Below are 18,046 nucleotides of genomic sequence, written 5' to 3' on the forward strand. Positions count from 1 at the left end.
TTTAGTTTGATTAATTAGAATATAGAGAGCAATCTTTATTCTAAATTTTTAATCAATAAGACAGATAAAATATAAACAATAAGCCCCACAATAAGATTCACCATATTATTGTATGCTCTCATCAGAGCCTAGATCAACATATTTTTCTAAGAATACTGGTGGAGTCTTAACACCAAAGCTATCAAAGTAATACACAGAACCACCTTCTCTTCTTATAACTAAAACCCAATGTGTACCATCAGTTGGATGTAGATTTACAATTTTGTTTAAGTGATGTTCCTTGATCGTAGATGGACTTTCATCTCTCATTATTGTTTCAATTGGAGTTATACTTATTTTTCCGCCTATAGCTTATATTCTAATTTTACTCATAGTTTTATTATCATTACCAAACTTTTTATTGAATTCCTCAAAGGTTAGGATAAGCATTTTTAAATGATAAAAAATTATTGACCTTAACTTTTGGGTTTGACTCTGACTTTGACTTTGACTTTGACTTTGAATATAACTATTCATATATAAATAGTCAATAATTACATATGATAAATTGGATAAGGGTTGTGCACTTATTATGTTTATTTTCATATTATGTTCGGTTATATATAATATAAGTCAATACCATGTAAATATGCAAAACTAGAAAAAAACTTTGGCGGCTTGATAAATAGAAGTCTAGTGAGATTCGAATTTGAAAAGTTGCCAATATATACTATTGTTTATGGTGGTGCTGAGACAGGTAAAAAATATTTTGTTAGACAATAAATGACGTTATATTAGGGGCGGGAACAGGAACACAGGCAAGATTATGACCAAGATCAAAGGCGTTTAATCATAGTATGTAAAGACGAAAGAAGCTGGATAAATCCGGAAACTGGTAGACTCTATGCCGAATTTACTTTAGGTGATATAAATATGATCACATCAGAAAATAGGACAAAACTTGAAAGTGGTATAATTGTTCTCGATGGTATGGGTGATAAGTTAAATAAAGAAATAGCTTTTTATTTCTCAGAAGGAAGACATGATGATATTCAAATGATTGTAATGTTTCATAAACCAGCCCAGATAGTTAAATTAGCAAGAATGAGTTGTGTGATGTATATAATTGCAAGAATGATATGTATAATTGCAAATATGACTTTCATGGTATAATTCAAGAAACGAATAGTAACTACCATGATTGTACAGATAGAAAAGCTTTTGAGCTTTCTGGTATGATTAGGTATGATAAACTCAATGATACTTTTATTTTCTTTGGAAGTAATAAAACTGTGATATTTAACTCAAAAGGTGGTTCCATAGACCCTAAAGCTCTTAGTTTAAAAGATAAATTAGAAAGTGGTGAGATAAATAAATTTATAGCTTATATGAAACCTGTAATGAATAGTGCTACAGATAGAAATATAGTAATATGGATAATTATCAGTTCTACTTTAATAAACTTTTTACATCAAAAGATATAAAAATTCAGATTGATGTTCTAACTAAAGAAATGGTTACCACCAGTTGGACAAAGTGGGTAACGTATATAATTTCAAGTTTGGGTACCGGTAGTGTAATATATAATTACACATGTCCTGATACAGCAGTAAAAACTGCACTTGTAGCAGGGGGTGCAAGAAAAATGTTAGATAGAAAAAATACTTTATTCAGTCATGGTTATGGTTATGGCGAAGCATCGGTGGAAGGGGCTTTGCCCTTGGTTCTCCAAACGCTTCACGGATGGTCGAAGCCTGGAAGAACAGTATAACCACTTTCAGTGAAACTGATTCGCAGAAGAGAAAGGATGAAGCTAGGCAGGGATGGACTCAATTCAGAGAAGAATATATGAATAAAAAGACTGGTACTTAAATAAAAAGGGTAGAGATCATTTTTTATAATCTATATGAAAGTAATGCAAAGTTTAGAGATAAAATTTTAATTTTAGTTTGAGTTACAGCTGGATTGAGTAATGATCAGATTTTAGACGAAAGATATAAATAAAATACTCTTAATTTAAGTTGGGCATGGAAAGTTTAGCTAAGTTTGCCTGGTCTAGACAATATACTAGAATTTTAATCGGAATTTTGGCCAAATTTAAATAAGTTTTACTATAAGTATCATGGAACCTGCTTCGCAGATAAGTATAAGTTTCAGTATAATTATAAGTATATGTCTAAACCTAAGTACAAGTCTCAGTCTAAAGATAATACTAAACTCTTAATTGAAAATTTTACTCACTCTAAATAATGGTTATAGAATGTTTAGAGTGTAATTTTAAATGTGGAACTTGTTTTAGATTGGCTTTTCGTTATAAAATAGTGCATAAAGATAAAATTAGTGTGTGTACATGTTGAAAAGAATCATTGAGTGAAGTTTGTCTCAATGGAATAAAACAAACTGTTCTGGTTCTTGGTTTAAATCCGGCTTTAATTCTAATTTTAATTCTAATGGTGAAAGGGACTCTGGCCTTGGTTCCCCGACACGGGCTAAGCCCCATTCTAAATATATTACCAATTCTTTTTGCAATTCTATCTCTAGTTCTACTTCTAATTCTAATTCTAGCTCTAGCTCTAATTTTAATTTTAGCTCTGGGCCCACTCCCCCAAATAGTTTCACTAATAACAATATCAAATCGGTATAACAATTAAAGTTTGTAATAAATGCAGAGTTGTAAAACAAATAACATCTTTTGATAAAAAGAAATCAAAATGTAAAGAACGTTATTCATGTGAGGTTAGTTGTGAATTTTGTTCTTCTTTTATTAGCTTTAGCGGGTTAAAGGCCATAAAAAAGGCTCATAAAGAAATGGTTTTACCCAGATGCGTTTATTCAGCCTGTGAAATAAAACAAGTTAGTGAATTTATCAATTCCAAATTCTCAGAAAATAGGTCTAATCTGCAAAGCAGTTTCTCTGATCCACGAAGTAGCTTCAATAATCTAATTGATTAGCCTAATCTTTTTAAAGTATAGTCTAATTGATAACGCTAATCTAATATATAGGTCTGATCCAATAGATAAATATAATCCAATTGATAAGTCTAATCTAATAGATAAATCTAATTCAACTTTTGAATCTAATTCAAGTTTAGAAGTTAACCCAAATGAACCCAAAAATTATAAATGTTATTTTATAGTTATCAAATTAATAGCAAAAGGTATAGATATAGATAAATTATTAGAATATCACTATCTTTATCATTAGCAATATCATTAGCAATATCATTAGCCAAATCATTAGCTTTATCATTAGTTCTATCATTAGCTTCATCATTAGCATAATCATTGGCTTTATCACTAGCAACATCATTATCTTTATCATTAGTCCAAACATTAGCAAAATCATTAGCTTTATCATTAGCAATATCATTGCTTTAACTCTAGCAATATCATTAGCTTTAGCATCAGCTTCATCATTGGCTTTATCTTTAGCATTATCACTATTCTTATCCTTGGCATTATCATTAGCACTATCATGAGCATTATCAATAGCATTATCATTAGCGTTATCAGAACCATTATCATTAGCATTATCATTAGTCAAATCACTAACCACACCATTAGCCAAATCATTAGCCATATCATTAGTCTAATAATTAGTCGTATTATTAGCCTCATTATTAGCCTTATCATCTGCAAAGAAGGTTCTCGGATTAGCCTTATCTATCTATAAATTATTGGCCAGATTATTAGCCAAGACTATAAAAATAATAAATTTTTTTAAGAAAAAATTAAAGTATTGCGCATACCCGCACAGTGCGCATAATTTTAAGTAGGGGGTGTGCGGAATATGCGGTTGTGCGGGGTGTGCGGGTCATGCGGGTTTAAAGGCTTAAATTTGATTAATTTTTTAATTTTGAATATGAATAAAGTAGTGCATAAAACGGGGTTTCCAGCTACAGTTCGATTTGGCCCCAAAGTTTGTGAGGGGGAATGGGCCAAAATTAAAAGGCGGGATTTTGCTCTTATTTTAAAAATATAACATAAAAGTTTAGAGTTAAGCTGGTTTTGTGCATATTATCCAGGAATTGGCTTTATCAATTTTGGAAAGTTGGTTTTACGAGATTTTTACACGGTCTCTCTAGTTACACTGAAAAACACTAATCTCTGTGTTTCCAACGATCTCAGTGTTTTTGACTGTATACCCATCGCAGTGTGTCCCATATTCAGTCTCACAGCAGGAATCTGCAAAGCAGTTTAACTGATCATCCTTTTTAAGAACTGTGAATTTGTTTTTTTTCTCACTTAGTTTCATAGTAATTGGTCAAATCGGTGGACATTCAATGGAGACAGTGAGGAAGGAACCTCAAACATTCCGTTTGCTGAAGCAACTTAACTTGATTCAATGATTTAGCCACTACGCCAAGTGAGACTGGAATTGTATAGATTTTGAGGGAATATAAAGGGGAATATATTGAATAAAACAAATTGAAATAAAGTAATGTGTATAAAGGCGCCTCTTTTTCGGTAGTGTATATAGTTGGTGGATAAAACAGGGGATACAGAAACAGTACATTTTGGCTCATTTCCTCGAATGCGGCTAGCATGAGGGGGAAGAGACAAATTGGGCTGGTGGCTGGAACCCCCGTTTTATCCACTACTTTTCATGAAGAAGTAAAAAATTAATTGAAACTTCGCTATTTTGTAACAATGATTCCCAGCTTTGTCAAGTGCAGAGTCAATTCTTTTGAAAACGAATTGAAATTGAGAGTTCAATGCTTTCTATATCAGGAAAAGAACGATTATTTCGGAGAGCTCAAAATCGAACATACTGTTTAACAAATTAGTCAATCTCATGCAAACAACAGTTGGGCGTTATTTTTTCAGTCTTTAATTAAGTGGCGAATAATTTTACTAATTTCAAAGAGTAAAATGCGTTTTTTTTTCTTAACACAGCAAGAGCATTTCAAATTGGACTTCTACTTTAAATATCTTTTTACATTTGCTGCTGTTTTTTACAAAAAAAGTTTTTAAAAAATAAGAATATTCCTCTTTAATAGTATGTAGAGGACATGCAAGCGATATAGGAGTAATAGAATAAATGAAAAATAATTAATTATTTTGGTTAAGAGAACACTGCAACAGCCTTTGATAGGAAAGAATTGAGTTTACTGGCCAAATAACAACGAATACCTACCGCAAGAACCACGCGGCTGCCATTGGCCAAATGTTTTAATCAGTTTTTTATTGTCGCAGGGATTTGGTTTGTCATTTTTGTGGAAGTCGAAAACAACTCCTGCCTTGCAATTTTTCAGAGAATCCCCAACATTGAACTCGCATTCTCTTACAATTGAATAGTCCATCTTGCCGCAGATGAATTTGAGATCCGTCTGAAGTGTCTGTATTAGGTCACTGTGTCTCATTTCTTCTTGCCTCAATCTGTACACTCCTAAACAAAACGTAAGCAAAAATTTTGTATATTCGAAGTTAATCCCGACTTGAAATTTTGTTCAAAAAAATTGTGAGACATGATACTATGTATCTCTAATTCAGTTCAATTGTTCCAAGATCTAGCTACAGACTTATGAAAATACAATGCTCGACCAAAATGTACTATGAAAAGACCGTACTCGACTCATTTGACTTGAGTATGAAAAGACTTTAGCTGGACTTTAGCTTGACCCAAATGACGGCTGGACTTGATATCGACCTAATGTTTGCAAAAAAAGACTTTAGATCGACCTAAAATTACGGCTGGAATTGAGCTCAACCTAATATTTTCAAAAAGACTTTAGAACAACCCAAAATTACGGCTTGAGTTGAGCTCGACCTAATGTTTGCTAAAAAAACTTTAGATCGACGCAAAATTACGGCTGGACATTTGCTCGACCCAACGTCTGCAAAAAAAGATTTTTGATCACTGAGTTTCGCCCAGTCAAAAAATTTGACGAAATTTTTTTAACAATTTCTTTACGGTGCTTTAAAACAGTTTCACTCAAAGGCTTTATCATGGAGGTTTGGGTTGGTGGTAGATTAGATATCATTACAGAACGAGCTATTTTAAAATTATGAATAGTGGAAGTCTCGGGCCACAATTAAGAATTTCTACCTAAAGATATGCATTGATATGCAGATTGATGGCTTTAATCGAATTATTTGTTGCCCAAGGTGTTCAGGAGTATCAGAGATCTCTTGCTCGACTCATGAAAAGACCGTGCTTGATCTAATTTGGTTTATAAACGGACCCTGGCTCCACCCATGAGATGACCGCGCTGAATTTATTTCGCTTATGAACAGACCCTGGCTGGATTCATGAAAAGACCGTGCTGGACCTAATTTGGCTTATGACCAGTCCTTTGCCTGACCCGTGAGAAGACCGCGATCCACTTTATTTGGCTCATAAACAGACTCTGGATCGACCCATGAAAAGACCGGAATCGACTTTAGTCGGCTATGAAAACACTGCGCTCGACTTTAGGTATGAAAAGACTTAGCTGGACCCAAGAAAAGACTTTACCTAGACTTTAACCACGTGTTGGACTCTGTACCCAGGTTGAGGTGCCATCCGGAAGTGACCTCTGATCAGACCGTGCCAGACGAAAGTAACCTCTGATCAGACCATTCCCATCCGCAAGTGACCTATGATCAGACCATTCCCATCCGGAACCAAAACCCAGACCCTGTAATTATGGTCTGGGAACACAACGTGTGCGTTGGACTTCGGATGATCAGAGGTCATTTCCGGATGGCACCTCAACCTGGGTATTTATAGTCAATAAAGACCCCCACTAGAATCAAAAAGTCTTTTTATGAGTCGAAACCTAAACCTGGGTCGTACAAATTGCTCATCTTAATTTCCTTTGTTTTTTATCATTGTTCACGGTTCGTACCAAGGATATTCAACGGTATATGTGAAAGGTCATGAAAAACTGTCTGTTGCTTTTTTGTCATTTGAAATGTAAGTATGAAACATTTCATGTGTATGAAACTTAATCTTAGTTTTCCAACAATTCTTTTTGTTCCGCTAAGCAATTCGTTGGAATCTGTACACAGCTGAATGTGGTTGATTCGCTCCGCGCACCAAAAGTAAATCTAAAATATGTCGTTTCTGATAGCAAAAACTCTCTTTCCAATTGAGTTCTTCTAGAGACTTCCAACATCAAAACTACTCGTTCGTTAGGAGGAGGGGAGATTATGGGTGAATTATTGTCATTGACCCTGAGTACATGTGACCCAAAATGGTTCTGAGCTTTCTTATCCCGCTAATGGACTCTAATTTTGCTAATTTTGTGTTCCCTTCGACCGTTTATCTTTTTGCTGGTAAGCTGTTTTTCTCAGAAAAATTGAAAGAACAGTTCTACAGCAGTCCTGAAGAAGTTGCTGATTATTATGTCTTCAGAAAATGTGAAGTTACCATCGAGGATGTGTAAATTGATAATATATTGAGACAGTTGCTGAGAAATTTGTTGGCGAAACCAATAAAGGGTAGCATCAAAGGCCTCGACCAACATTAAATACCTTGACTGCAACGCAAAAATCACTGCATATATAAAATAAAGACTTTTAAGCACTGCAACTTTTGAGTCAGATTGAAAAAAACCTGCCAAAAGGAGAACCAAAAAAAGCCAACAAAATCTGGCAAAAGGAGAACCGAAAGCCAAAAAAAAGTAATAAAAGAAACTAAATGGAATCAACACACGTTAACAATATAGACAAAACAGAATAAAAGAAGAAACAGCAATGGACAAAATCTAGAATCACATAATCAAAAATAGAATCACAGCCACTTAGAGTTCTTCCGAAGATATCTACATTGTAATGCTATAGATTATGCCGAAGACAAAAAATGCATTCCAAAACATGCCTTTACTTTATAGGAAAAAAGCTGCGGTTCTGTAAGATTCAGGTTCATCTCATTGTCTTCGTTCAAAGATATAATAAAAATTGTCAAACAAAGCGGTCAATAACAAAGGCAAATTAGTTGCAAACCAAGTTGACAGAGCAATTTTTTTCAGTTTCACTTATGAACAGACCCTGGCTGGATTCATGAAAAGACCGTGCTGGACCTAATTTGGCTTATGACCAGTCCTTTGCCTGACCCGTGAGAAGACTGCGATCCACTTTATTTGGCTCATAAACAGACTCTGGATCGACCCATGAAAAGACCGGAATCGACTTTAGTCGGCTATGAAAACACTGCGCTCGACTTTAGGTATGAAAAGACTTAGCTGGACCCAAGAAAAGACTTTACCTAGACTTTAACCACGTGTTGGACTCTGTACCCAGGTTGAGGTGTCATCCGGAAGTGACCTCTGATCAGACCGTGCCAGACGAAAGTAACCTCTGATCAGACCATTCCCATCCGCAAGTGACCTATGATCAGACCATTCCCATCCGGAACCAAAACCCAGACCCTGTAATTATGGTCTGGGAACACACCGTGTGCGTTGGACTTCGGATGATCAGAGGTCATTTCCGGATGGCACCTCAACCTGGGTATTTATAGTCAATAAAGACCCCCACTAGAATCAAAAAGTCTTTTTATGAGTCGAACCCTAAACCTGGGTTGTACAAATTGCTCATCTTATTTTCCTCTGTTTTTTATCACTGTTCACGGTTCGTACCAAGGATATTCAACGGTATATGTGAAAGGTTATGAAAAACTGTCTGTTGCTTTTTTGTCATTTGAAATGTAAGTATGAAACATTTCATGTGTATGAAACTTAATCTTAGTTTTCCAACAATTCTTTTTGTTCCGCTAAGCAATTCGTTGGAATCTGTATACAGCTGAATGTGGTTGATTCGCTCCGCGCACCAAAAGTAAATCTAAAATATGTATTTTCTGATAGCAAAAACTCTCTTTCCAATTGAGATCTTCTAGAAACTTCCAACATCAAAACTACTCGTTCGTTAGGAGGAGGGGAGAACACTCGTCAATTTGGCACTACTTTTTGTCAATAGGGGCTGAAGCGTCAGCAACTGAACAAGAAAAAGATTCGATTATGGGTGAATTATTGTCATTGACCCTGAGTACATGTGACCCAAAATGGTTCTGAGCTTTCTTATCCCGCTAATGGACTCTAATTTTGCTAATTTTGTGTTCCCTTCGACCGTTTATCCTTTTGCTGGTAAGTTGTTTTTCTCAGAAAAATTGAAAGAACAGTTCTACAGCAGTCCTGAAGAAGTTGCTGATTATTATGTCTTCAGAAAATGTGAAGTTACCATCGAGGATGTGTAAATTGATAATATATTGAGACAGTTGCTGAGAAATTTGTTGGCGAAACCGATAAAGGGTAGCAGCAAAGGCCTCGACCAACATTAAATACCTTGACTGCAACGCAAAAATCACTGCATATATAAAATAAAAAGACTTTTAAGCACTGCAACTTTTGAGTCAGATTGAAAAAAAACCTGCCAAAAGGAGAACCAAAAGAAGCCAACAATATCTGGCAAAAGGAGAACCGAAAGCCAACAAAAAAGTAAAAAAAGAAACTAAATGGAATCAACACACGTTAACAATATAGACAAAACAGAATAAAAGAAGAAACAGAGATGAACAAAATCTAGATAATCAAAAATAGAATTACAGCCACTTAGAGCTCTTCCGAAGATAACTACATTGTAATGCTATAAATTATGCCGAAGACAAAAAATGCATTCCAGAACATGCCTTTACTTTATAGGAAAAAAGCTGCGGTTCTGTAAGATTCAAGTTCATCTCATTGTCTTCGGTCAAAGATATATTAAAAATTGTCAAACAAAGCGGTCAATAACAAAGGCAAATTAGTTGCAAACCAAGTTGACAGAGCAATTGTTTTCAGTTTCAACAAAGCTGGCCTATAAAAATAGGAAAGCTGACAATAAAAGACTGTATGTAGGGGTGAACCGGCTGCAATAGCTGATCAGACATTTTTTACAGTACTTTTCTAAGCATCACCCAAGAATCCGTCTTTCAACGTAAAATCGATTGCCTCGAGCAACAGTGTCCAAATAAAAAAAACTGGTCTATAAATTCTCATCACTAATCACCAGAATCAAAGAGAAAAAATCAAACTGTAGAGCGAAGCTACAAAAAAGTTATCAAGCAGGCCATCGAAAAAACCTAAAATACCAATTAGGATGCCAAAAGCTAAGATATAATTAGATAAATTTCAAATCATTCATTTGAATAACGCCGTGTTCACCGTGTTCAGGAATTTTAATTCACCAAAATCTATCCATGTTGAAAAAAAAGATCAATTCACAAAGTTTTAGCAAGAGATACAGAAATTTTCAACAAATCAATTGATACTTGTTTTACTCTACGCCTTGTATCGAGTAACACATAAAATCGGTTTTACAACAAATAAAGAAACATTAAGCAGCAGAAATTAATTATTTATTTCACCAACTAATTTGCAGTATACGGTCAATTTAAGTTGATTCCGCGAAAAGTACGCCCATGCAAATTCAATTTTGTGAGAGTGAAAAACCAGGCAGCTTCATGTTCAACACTGAATACTTTTGGCTGACTGATATGCCATCAGAAAAAAAAGCTATTTCAAGAAAAAATTAGATTACAGTTTCACTGGATAGGAAAATTCGTATTGCTCTATCGACCATATACTACTAGTCAGTTACAGAAAACTGGAGAAAAGTGTAGAATTGGCAAAATACGTCCAAATAGATTGGATTAGAAAAAAATCCTCGCCAAACTGCAAAGAAAAAAATCAAATGGCTAGGAGCAAGATTTGCACAATTTTGCCTATATCAATTAACGATTAAAACAGAAGCAAACGTATTGCTAAAAGGCTTGGATAGTTTGAACACAAATAGTATCAACTTCAGGAACATTCCAACAATTAAGCAATTTTATGCAATAATTTTAAAGTTGCGTCAACAACAATTTGTTTTAAAGCATACTATTTTAGGCTGAAAAAAACATGGATTTACTACAAAGTGATAAAAAACAAAGCGACAGCTACTTATTTATTATAAACAAATCAACACAAAATTGAAGTCAGGGTTCGAATCTGATGCGTCAAAGTTAGGACTTAGAATAACTCTTGATCAGCAGAATCATGTGCTATGACAAACTGCAGCATTTTCTTCGCAATAACTCAAAACTGTAGAATAAAGATGAAGTGTCAACGAAGTTCAACGGGAAATTATTAAAGCAAGTAATTCTGTCTTTCTCCCCATTACAATTGAGCTTTACCAAAAAACAAACTAGTTTTCATAGCCAGTCAGCAGAATCAAAAAGAGAAAATCAAACTGTAGAGCCAAACTTCCACAAATATTATCAATCAGGCCATTCAAAGGACCTAAATTACCAATTAGGATACCAGAAGCTAAGATAGAATTCGATAAAAGTTAAATCAGTGAAAAGAATAAAGCTGCGTTCAGATAGGAGTTTTAATTCACCAAAATCTATCACTGTTGCAAAAAAGACCAATCCACATAGTTTTAGCAAGAGATTCAGAAATTTTCTACAAATCAATTGACACTTGTATTACGATATGCCTTGTATTGGGTAACACATAAAATCGGGTTTACATTAAATAAAGAAACATTAAGCAGCAGAAATTAATTATTTATTTGAGCAATTTATTTGCAGTATACGGTCAATTTAAGTTGATTCCGCGAAAAGTACGCCCATGCAAATTCAATTTTGTGAGAGTGAAAAACCAGGCAGCTTCATGTTCAACACTGAATACTTTTGGCTGACTGATATGCCATCAGAAAAAAGCTTTTTCAAGAAAAATTAGATTACAATTTCAAAGGATAGGAAAATTCGTATTGATTTATCGACCATATTCTACTAGTCAAATACAGAAAACTGGAGGAAAGTTTCGAATTGGCAAAATACGTCCAAACAGATTGGATTAGAAAAAAATCCTCGCCCTTTTCGGAAACCGCAAAGAACAAAATCAAATGGCTAGGGACAAGATTTGCACAATTTTGGCAATATCCATTGACAATTAAAACAGAAGGAAACGTATTGCTAAAAGGCTTGGATAGTTTGGACACAAATAATATCAACTTTAGAAAAATTTGAACAATTAAGCAATTTTGTGCAATAATTTTAAAGTTGTGTCAACAACAAGTTGTTTTTAAGCATACTTTTTTAGGCTGAAAAAACATGGATTTACTGCAAAGTGATAAAAAACAAAGCGACAGCTACTTAATTTTTATAAACAAATCAACACGAAATTGAAGTTAGGGTTCGAATCTGATGCGTCAAAGTTAGAACTGAGAATAGCTCTTGATCAGCACAATCATGTGCTACGACAAACTGCAGCCTTTTCCTCGCAATAACTCAAAACTGTAGAATGAAGATGAAGTGTCAACGAAGTTCAACGGGAAATCATTAGAGCAAGTAATTCTATCTTTCTCCCCTATTACAATAGAGCTTATCCAAATAAAAAACAATTTCTCATCGCCAGTCAGCAGAATCAAAAAGAAAAAAAATCAAACTGTAGAGCCAAACTTCCACAAATATTATCAAGCAGGCCATTCAAAGGACCTAAAGTACCAAATAGGATACCAGAAGCTAAGATAGAATTCGATAAATGTTAAATCAGTGAAAAGAATAAAGCCCCGTTCAGATAAGAATTATAATTCACCAAAATCTATCACTGTTGCAAAAAAGACCAATCCACAAAGTTTTAGCAAGGGATACAGAAATTTTAAACAAATTAATTGATAGTTGTTTTACTCTACGCCTTGTATTGAGTAACACATAAATTCGGTTTAACAAATAAAGAAAAATTAAGCAGCAGACATTCTTTGTTTCAGCGAAACAATTTATTTTCGCGAAACTCTTTTGCAAGACGGGTGTTATTCTTGCATAATTCATACCAGACGGATGTTAGAGAGCTTGCGCATAAACATATTGCATGATTATGGATAATATTTCAAATCTTTTGCAAAATTGTGCACAAAATTTTGTTAGATTCTCTTCTGCAAGCCCATCAAGCAAATGACTCAGAAAGCACGGGTGTTCAAGTTTACATAGCCTGAAAACACTGAAATTTCACCAAGAGATTATTTAGGTGAAATTCTGCAAATTGTTGGAAAAACGTAGATGCAAAAAGTTTTCTGGATTTTTACATCCAGAAACAGTGCTTTCAAAATTACAAGCGTTGGTTGTAACTAAAGCACGACAAACATTTCCTAAAATTTGATTAACTGACTTTAGATTAACGTAAAAGTGTGAGGACTTAGAATTTGGTCTCATTAAGTTGCAACGCTATCGAACATTTTGTAGGTCAAAGTTCAAAATCTTAACATTGTAAACATCTGGCTATTAGCATTCTAACGCTCATTTGCGTTTAGGAAGGTTTTCTTTTGTTGGCTATCTTTGTCACCTCATGGGGCTTTATAATAAACAACGCAAAACTGTGATTTTGGGGCGCACGCATTTTTTTCAGAACGAACCAATGTATGGAAAACAACGCGCAGTTAAAATCTTAACAGAGATATTTTCCTTGTCTGAAAATATGTGAATTTGGCGTAAGACATCAGCGAAAGAAGGTATTTTGCTGCAATTTTTGAATTATTACAAACCATAGGACTTGAAATATCACGTAGCCAAAGACTTCCGAAAAGACAAATTTCAATAAATTTGCGTTTTGTTTAGTTGAGGGACATAACTCTGTCCCCAATCTTTACGATTCATATACCATTTTCAACGATGGATTATTGTTACTTCTATCGTGGAAAAGGCTTACTTTTTGTCACGAGTATTCAAAGATAAACGTAAATAGTTTCTACAACTTTGATCATGGAATTAACCTAAAAGGTTTTTCATTACTAGAGACCCAATTCAAGGACTTAATTGTTCTTGTGAACAATCATAAGAGTAATAGCAAAACTGATTTTTGTTCTTTTAGTCCGCAATTAGCATCGAGAAGGAAAGTTCTGAATTTTTTTATCAATTGAGCTTTTTCTCAGTTCAGTCTAAGTTACACAATCTTAGTTGTTTGAAGAAAGCTACATATAGTGTGGAAACAACAGAATTATGACGTGAAAATGATTGTCGATTAATTGACCAAAGTCTGCACGCTAGCCCGAACAGCATTTTTTAATGAAAAGTGACTGCTCATATATCCAATTTTGATGCAAAGTTGAGTTAAGTTAGCCTAGTGTAACTCGTTTCCACACAAGATTACAACTCTAATCTTAAAATACTATGGGTCGTAAAAATTCCCGACGAAAGTGAGTTTGTATACTCAATTTTATTGGACAAAAAAGTTTTTTTTATACTTTGACACTCTGGTTCGCCGGACATGTTGTTCTTTTCCACGCGCTCTTCACATGGGTTGCAGTCAAGTCCTGAAAACAAAAGGAAGTATGAAAATATGAGCGCTGAAAATAGTAACAAATTGCCTCTGTCTTCCGTAGACTTGCTTTTAACTTAATTTCACCAGCGATTTTCATCACATTACAAAATAACAGTGGGGTATGTTCCTTTTTGGTGTTCAAAAAGGGTCTAAAGTGGAACAAAGGTGGATTTATAGTGACCCTAAAGCGGAACCTTCTGTTTTTACTTTTATATTTAAGTTGGGGCTGATTCTGTCCAACCGATCTTTATTCCCAGTCTTTAGCAGAGAAATACCCCGGTCGAGGTGTGCGCTTGGAATTGTTCGGGTCCAGACAATTTCAAGCGCACGGCTGTCCATTGTGGGTTCAAAATTACAGGGCAATTTTGAGCTCACGAGGGCACTGGAATCTGATGACGGGCGGATTCGAAAGCTATTGAGTCTAGTCAGAGGCGGATTCAAGCTTACTTGAGTCTGATCATACGCAGATTCAAGCCAACTTCAGTCTGATCATAACCAGGTTTGAGCAAACTTGAGACTGATCATAACCAATTTCGTGCACACTTGAGTCTGATCATAAACGGTTTGAGCGGACTTCAGTCTGATCATAAGTGGTTAGAGCACAACTGGGTTTGATCATAAACTGTTCAAGCGCAAGATAGTCGATAATCCTGCGCTTAAAGCTTTTCGATCAAAAACCATTTCTGACTCAAGTGGTTCTGATCAGAGATGGTTTCGAGTGCAAGAGAAGTGACAAAATAGCTAAAAAATGGTCGGAAATATATCAAGCCCAGTTTAAAAACCGAGATTTTGAGATTTTTCCAATATTTTATGGGTTTGTTCTACTCCTTCTCTCAATTGGGCTGGGTACCGGCTACGGCGAAGTTACAAACAATCAATTGTACGAGATTTGGACCACAGCGTTATTGGTAAAAAAAACCAGGCTCAAACTGTATCTCCAAACAAAACAAAACATAAAAAATCAAAACACAGCATTAATATGTAATACATAGCAAAAAATTTGCTAAATTTCATCTCAAGTTGATGTAGAAATCAACAATTCAAGCGGACAGAATCTATCAAGAGCGCTCGAGTCTGATCAGAGCTAACTTCGAACGCAATTCGAGCGCACAAAACTGTCGAGCGTACTTCAGCTGATTCGAATGCAATTCGAGCGGAAAGAAAGTGTCGAGCTTAGTTTGACCTTCACCGTTTGAAAATACGTCCTTTTACCAAAATATAAACTTTAATTATTTTCAAAATTTTTGACTTATCTGTATTCAATTTTTAATTAATTTCTTTATTGAGATCTAAGTGTATGATCTTTTTGCCTCCTTGAAAATACAGCTTGGCTTTAAAGATACGCAAATAAGTTACACTTATAATTTTTTTTCTACTGAAAATGCACCAAAATAGAGAGAAAAATTCTTCAAAGAGGCCAAATGCTCAAATGTTTTGGCCTCAAAAAACAAATTATATAAAATTGAAAACAGCCCAACAAGAGACTGAATTCCTTTTTCAGATGTGTAGAAGTTTTTGTTAATTTGAGCAATATTTGAGTGATGTTGCTCAGCTAGCATCTCAAATTGCCATTTATGATATCTTTGGTTTAGTTTGATAGTCTTCACCGTATGGAAGTACGCCCACTTACGAAAACCTAAATTCCATGTATAATCAAAATTTTTGACAAATCTCAAAAAGAAATTAAATACCGTGTTGAGCTGTTTTCAGTTTTCAATGAATCGTCCGACCCACTTTAGTGAGAAGAGAGGGGGGTAAAAACTATATACTCAAATGGTTTTTTTCAGTCAGTTTTGCCCGATCGATATGTCATTGTAGAGAGATGTGAGTTGTAACACTAGAAAGCCTATTCCGTGTACAATATGGTTTAAAATTCGGCCAAATTACAAAGCTTTTCTTCAATTTTTCCGCAGTTTTAATCCCAATTTTTGTCAATTTTTGTCGATTTTTGTCAAGAGTCTTCTGGAATTGTATTTTTGCCAATTTTTCGCATAATTAAACTCGATAACTATGCAAGAGGCTTTATTTGTTTTTGATATACTGAAAACTTTTGTTAAAAATGATCTTTTTCAATATCAAAAACACAATTAAGTGTATCCTTAGATACGTCACTATATCAGGGTTGATCATAATCTTGCAATGGATCCTTACAAAAAAATTTTTAGGTTTTTTTGGGGCGCGGCATTTTTTCAAAATATTTCGGCAATTATAGTTTTTTTTGTGTTAATTACTGACAAAAATTTCAACCAAGTGCTCACCTTTTGACATATACTATTATCAAAAGATGAGCGCATATTTTAGTTTCAGAGTAAAGCTCAGGAATTTATGGCTTTGACCAAAGGTTTTCGTAAAATTGTTTGATATTCTTATGTTTTGTTTTCATTCTTTATACTTTTTGCAGTCTATCGACTTATTCTCCCAAATCTAACACCGAATTGGCTTCTTTAGGAGGTATGAATGAATATAGACAACGCTTTGGGGTGTTATTTAATGTCTCTTAAGGCTTTGAATGTATAGGTTTTCAGAAATTGTCGGTGATATTTTGAACATTGACTCAATTTATCTTGTTTCCCTTAACTTCTTTTGTAGTCTCAGTAAAGACAGGTCACACCCATTTCCTCTGAGTTATTTTTTTTCTGTAACGATTTTAGTTATAACTAAAAGTTTCTTGGTTTTGATACAAAAGTAGTATATGCATTCTTTGGCTGAGTCACATTTCTTTCTCAATATTTAGTGGATTTTTTTCAAATGTTTGCTTTTGTTTGTCTTTTTTGTTGTTTTACGATATATACCGGATTATGATGGGCCTCAATTCCTTCCCTGAGACGTATAAATGAACCTACTTAAAAACTTCAGTTTATAGCTATTTGTTTAAATGACTTTGAATGATTTTTTTTAAAAAATGCAATTTTTCAAATATCTCGTTTTCGTTATTTTGTAACTCGACCTCATTAACAAGTAGCCTCAAATAATTTTCTTGATTCAGACATCATTTTATTTGTGGGTTGTATATGTTTTGACTGAGGGCTGCGACCATTTTATTTCAAATGAAAATTTTTTTGAGTTTTCGATACTGTACATTTTTTTGTTTCTTTTTGTGATTTCTAGGGTGTTTTTTTAAAAACTATAAGTTGATGTTCGGATGAGAATCAACTGCTGATTTAAGGTCCTTGCAGATAACGTCTTATAATTATAGTGGCTTCAACAGTGTTGTGTCTTATAATGTTTGTGGAGTTTTGGCTTCTGTTTGTATTTGTTGTTATTTCGTAGTCCATTTACTTAGTCTGATTAATAACAGGCTCAAGTGGCTTCCTGAAGTGTGGCAAATTAAACCATCTTTTTGTGTTCAAGCCTGATTTCTGTTTTGACTTCTGAAAAAATATCGGATTTTTGTGCTTCGCCATTTTTCAAAATGATTTTTTTGGTCGGTTTGTAGCTTAGTTTCTGTATAGACTGGTCACAAACCACTTCCGGTGAACTAAAATTTCATCTTCTTATCAGCTTTCATTTCAACTATTTGTTTCTTGGCTTCGCTACACCTTTTTATTTGGCCAGCAAGACGTGTTGTCATATGTTTTAACTACAATAGAATTGATAAGACATAAAGTTGAAAACTTCTTTGTTCAATAAAAATTTTGATCCACACTCATGTAGAGAAAAACGCACAAAACTATTAATACGAAACTGAAAACTAATTCAGCTACTGAGGAAAATGAGCAATGCTATGCAGCTTTAAATTTTCGCGAGTGAAAACTGCCACGAACCTGAGTTGTTTTGAATAATACTGGTCCGACGACCAGTTA

The 18,046-nt window shown here is 34.4% G+C and overlaps 1 protein-coding gene across 1 annotated transcript in view; it reads right to left on the bottom strand.

The window, feature by feature from the left end:
• Positions 1-18,046, bottom strand: part of LOC142348780 (uncharacterized) — a 70,377-nt gene that overhangs the window by 43,719 nt on the left and 8,612 nt on the right. Inside the window, exons 4-5 of the mRNA XM_075400277.1 lie at positions 14,167-14,235; positions 5,117-5,368 (exon numbers count right to left, since the gene is read on the bottom strand). Coding sequence (XP_075256392.1) covers positions 5,117-5,368; positions 14,167-14,235 — 321 coding nt within the window. The remainder of the gene's footprint in view (positions 1-5,116; positions 5,369-14,166; positions 14,236-18,046) is intronic.

Source organism: Convolutriloba macropyga, chromosome 10 (assembly GCF_964194025.1).
Source record: "Convolutriloba macropyga chromosome 10, txConMacr16.3, whole genome shotgun sequence".
Classification (NCBI taxonomy): domain Eukaryota; kingdom Metazoa; phylum Xenacoelomorpha; order Acoela; family Convolutidae; genus Convolutriloba; species Convolutriloba macropyga.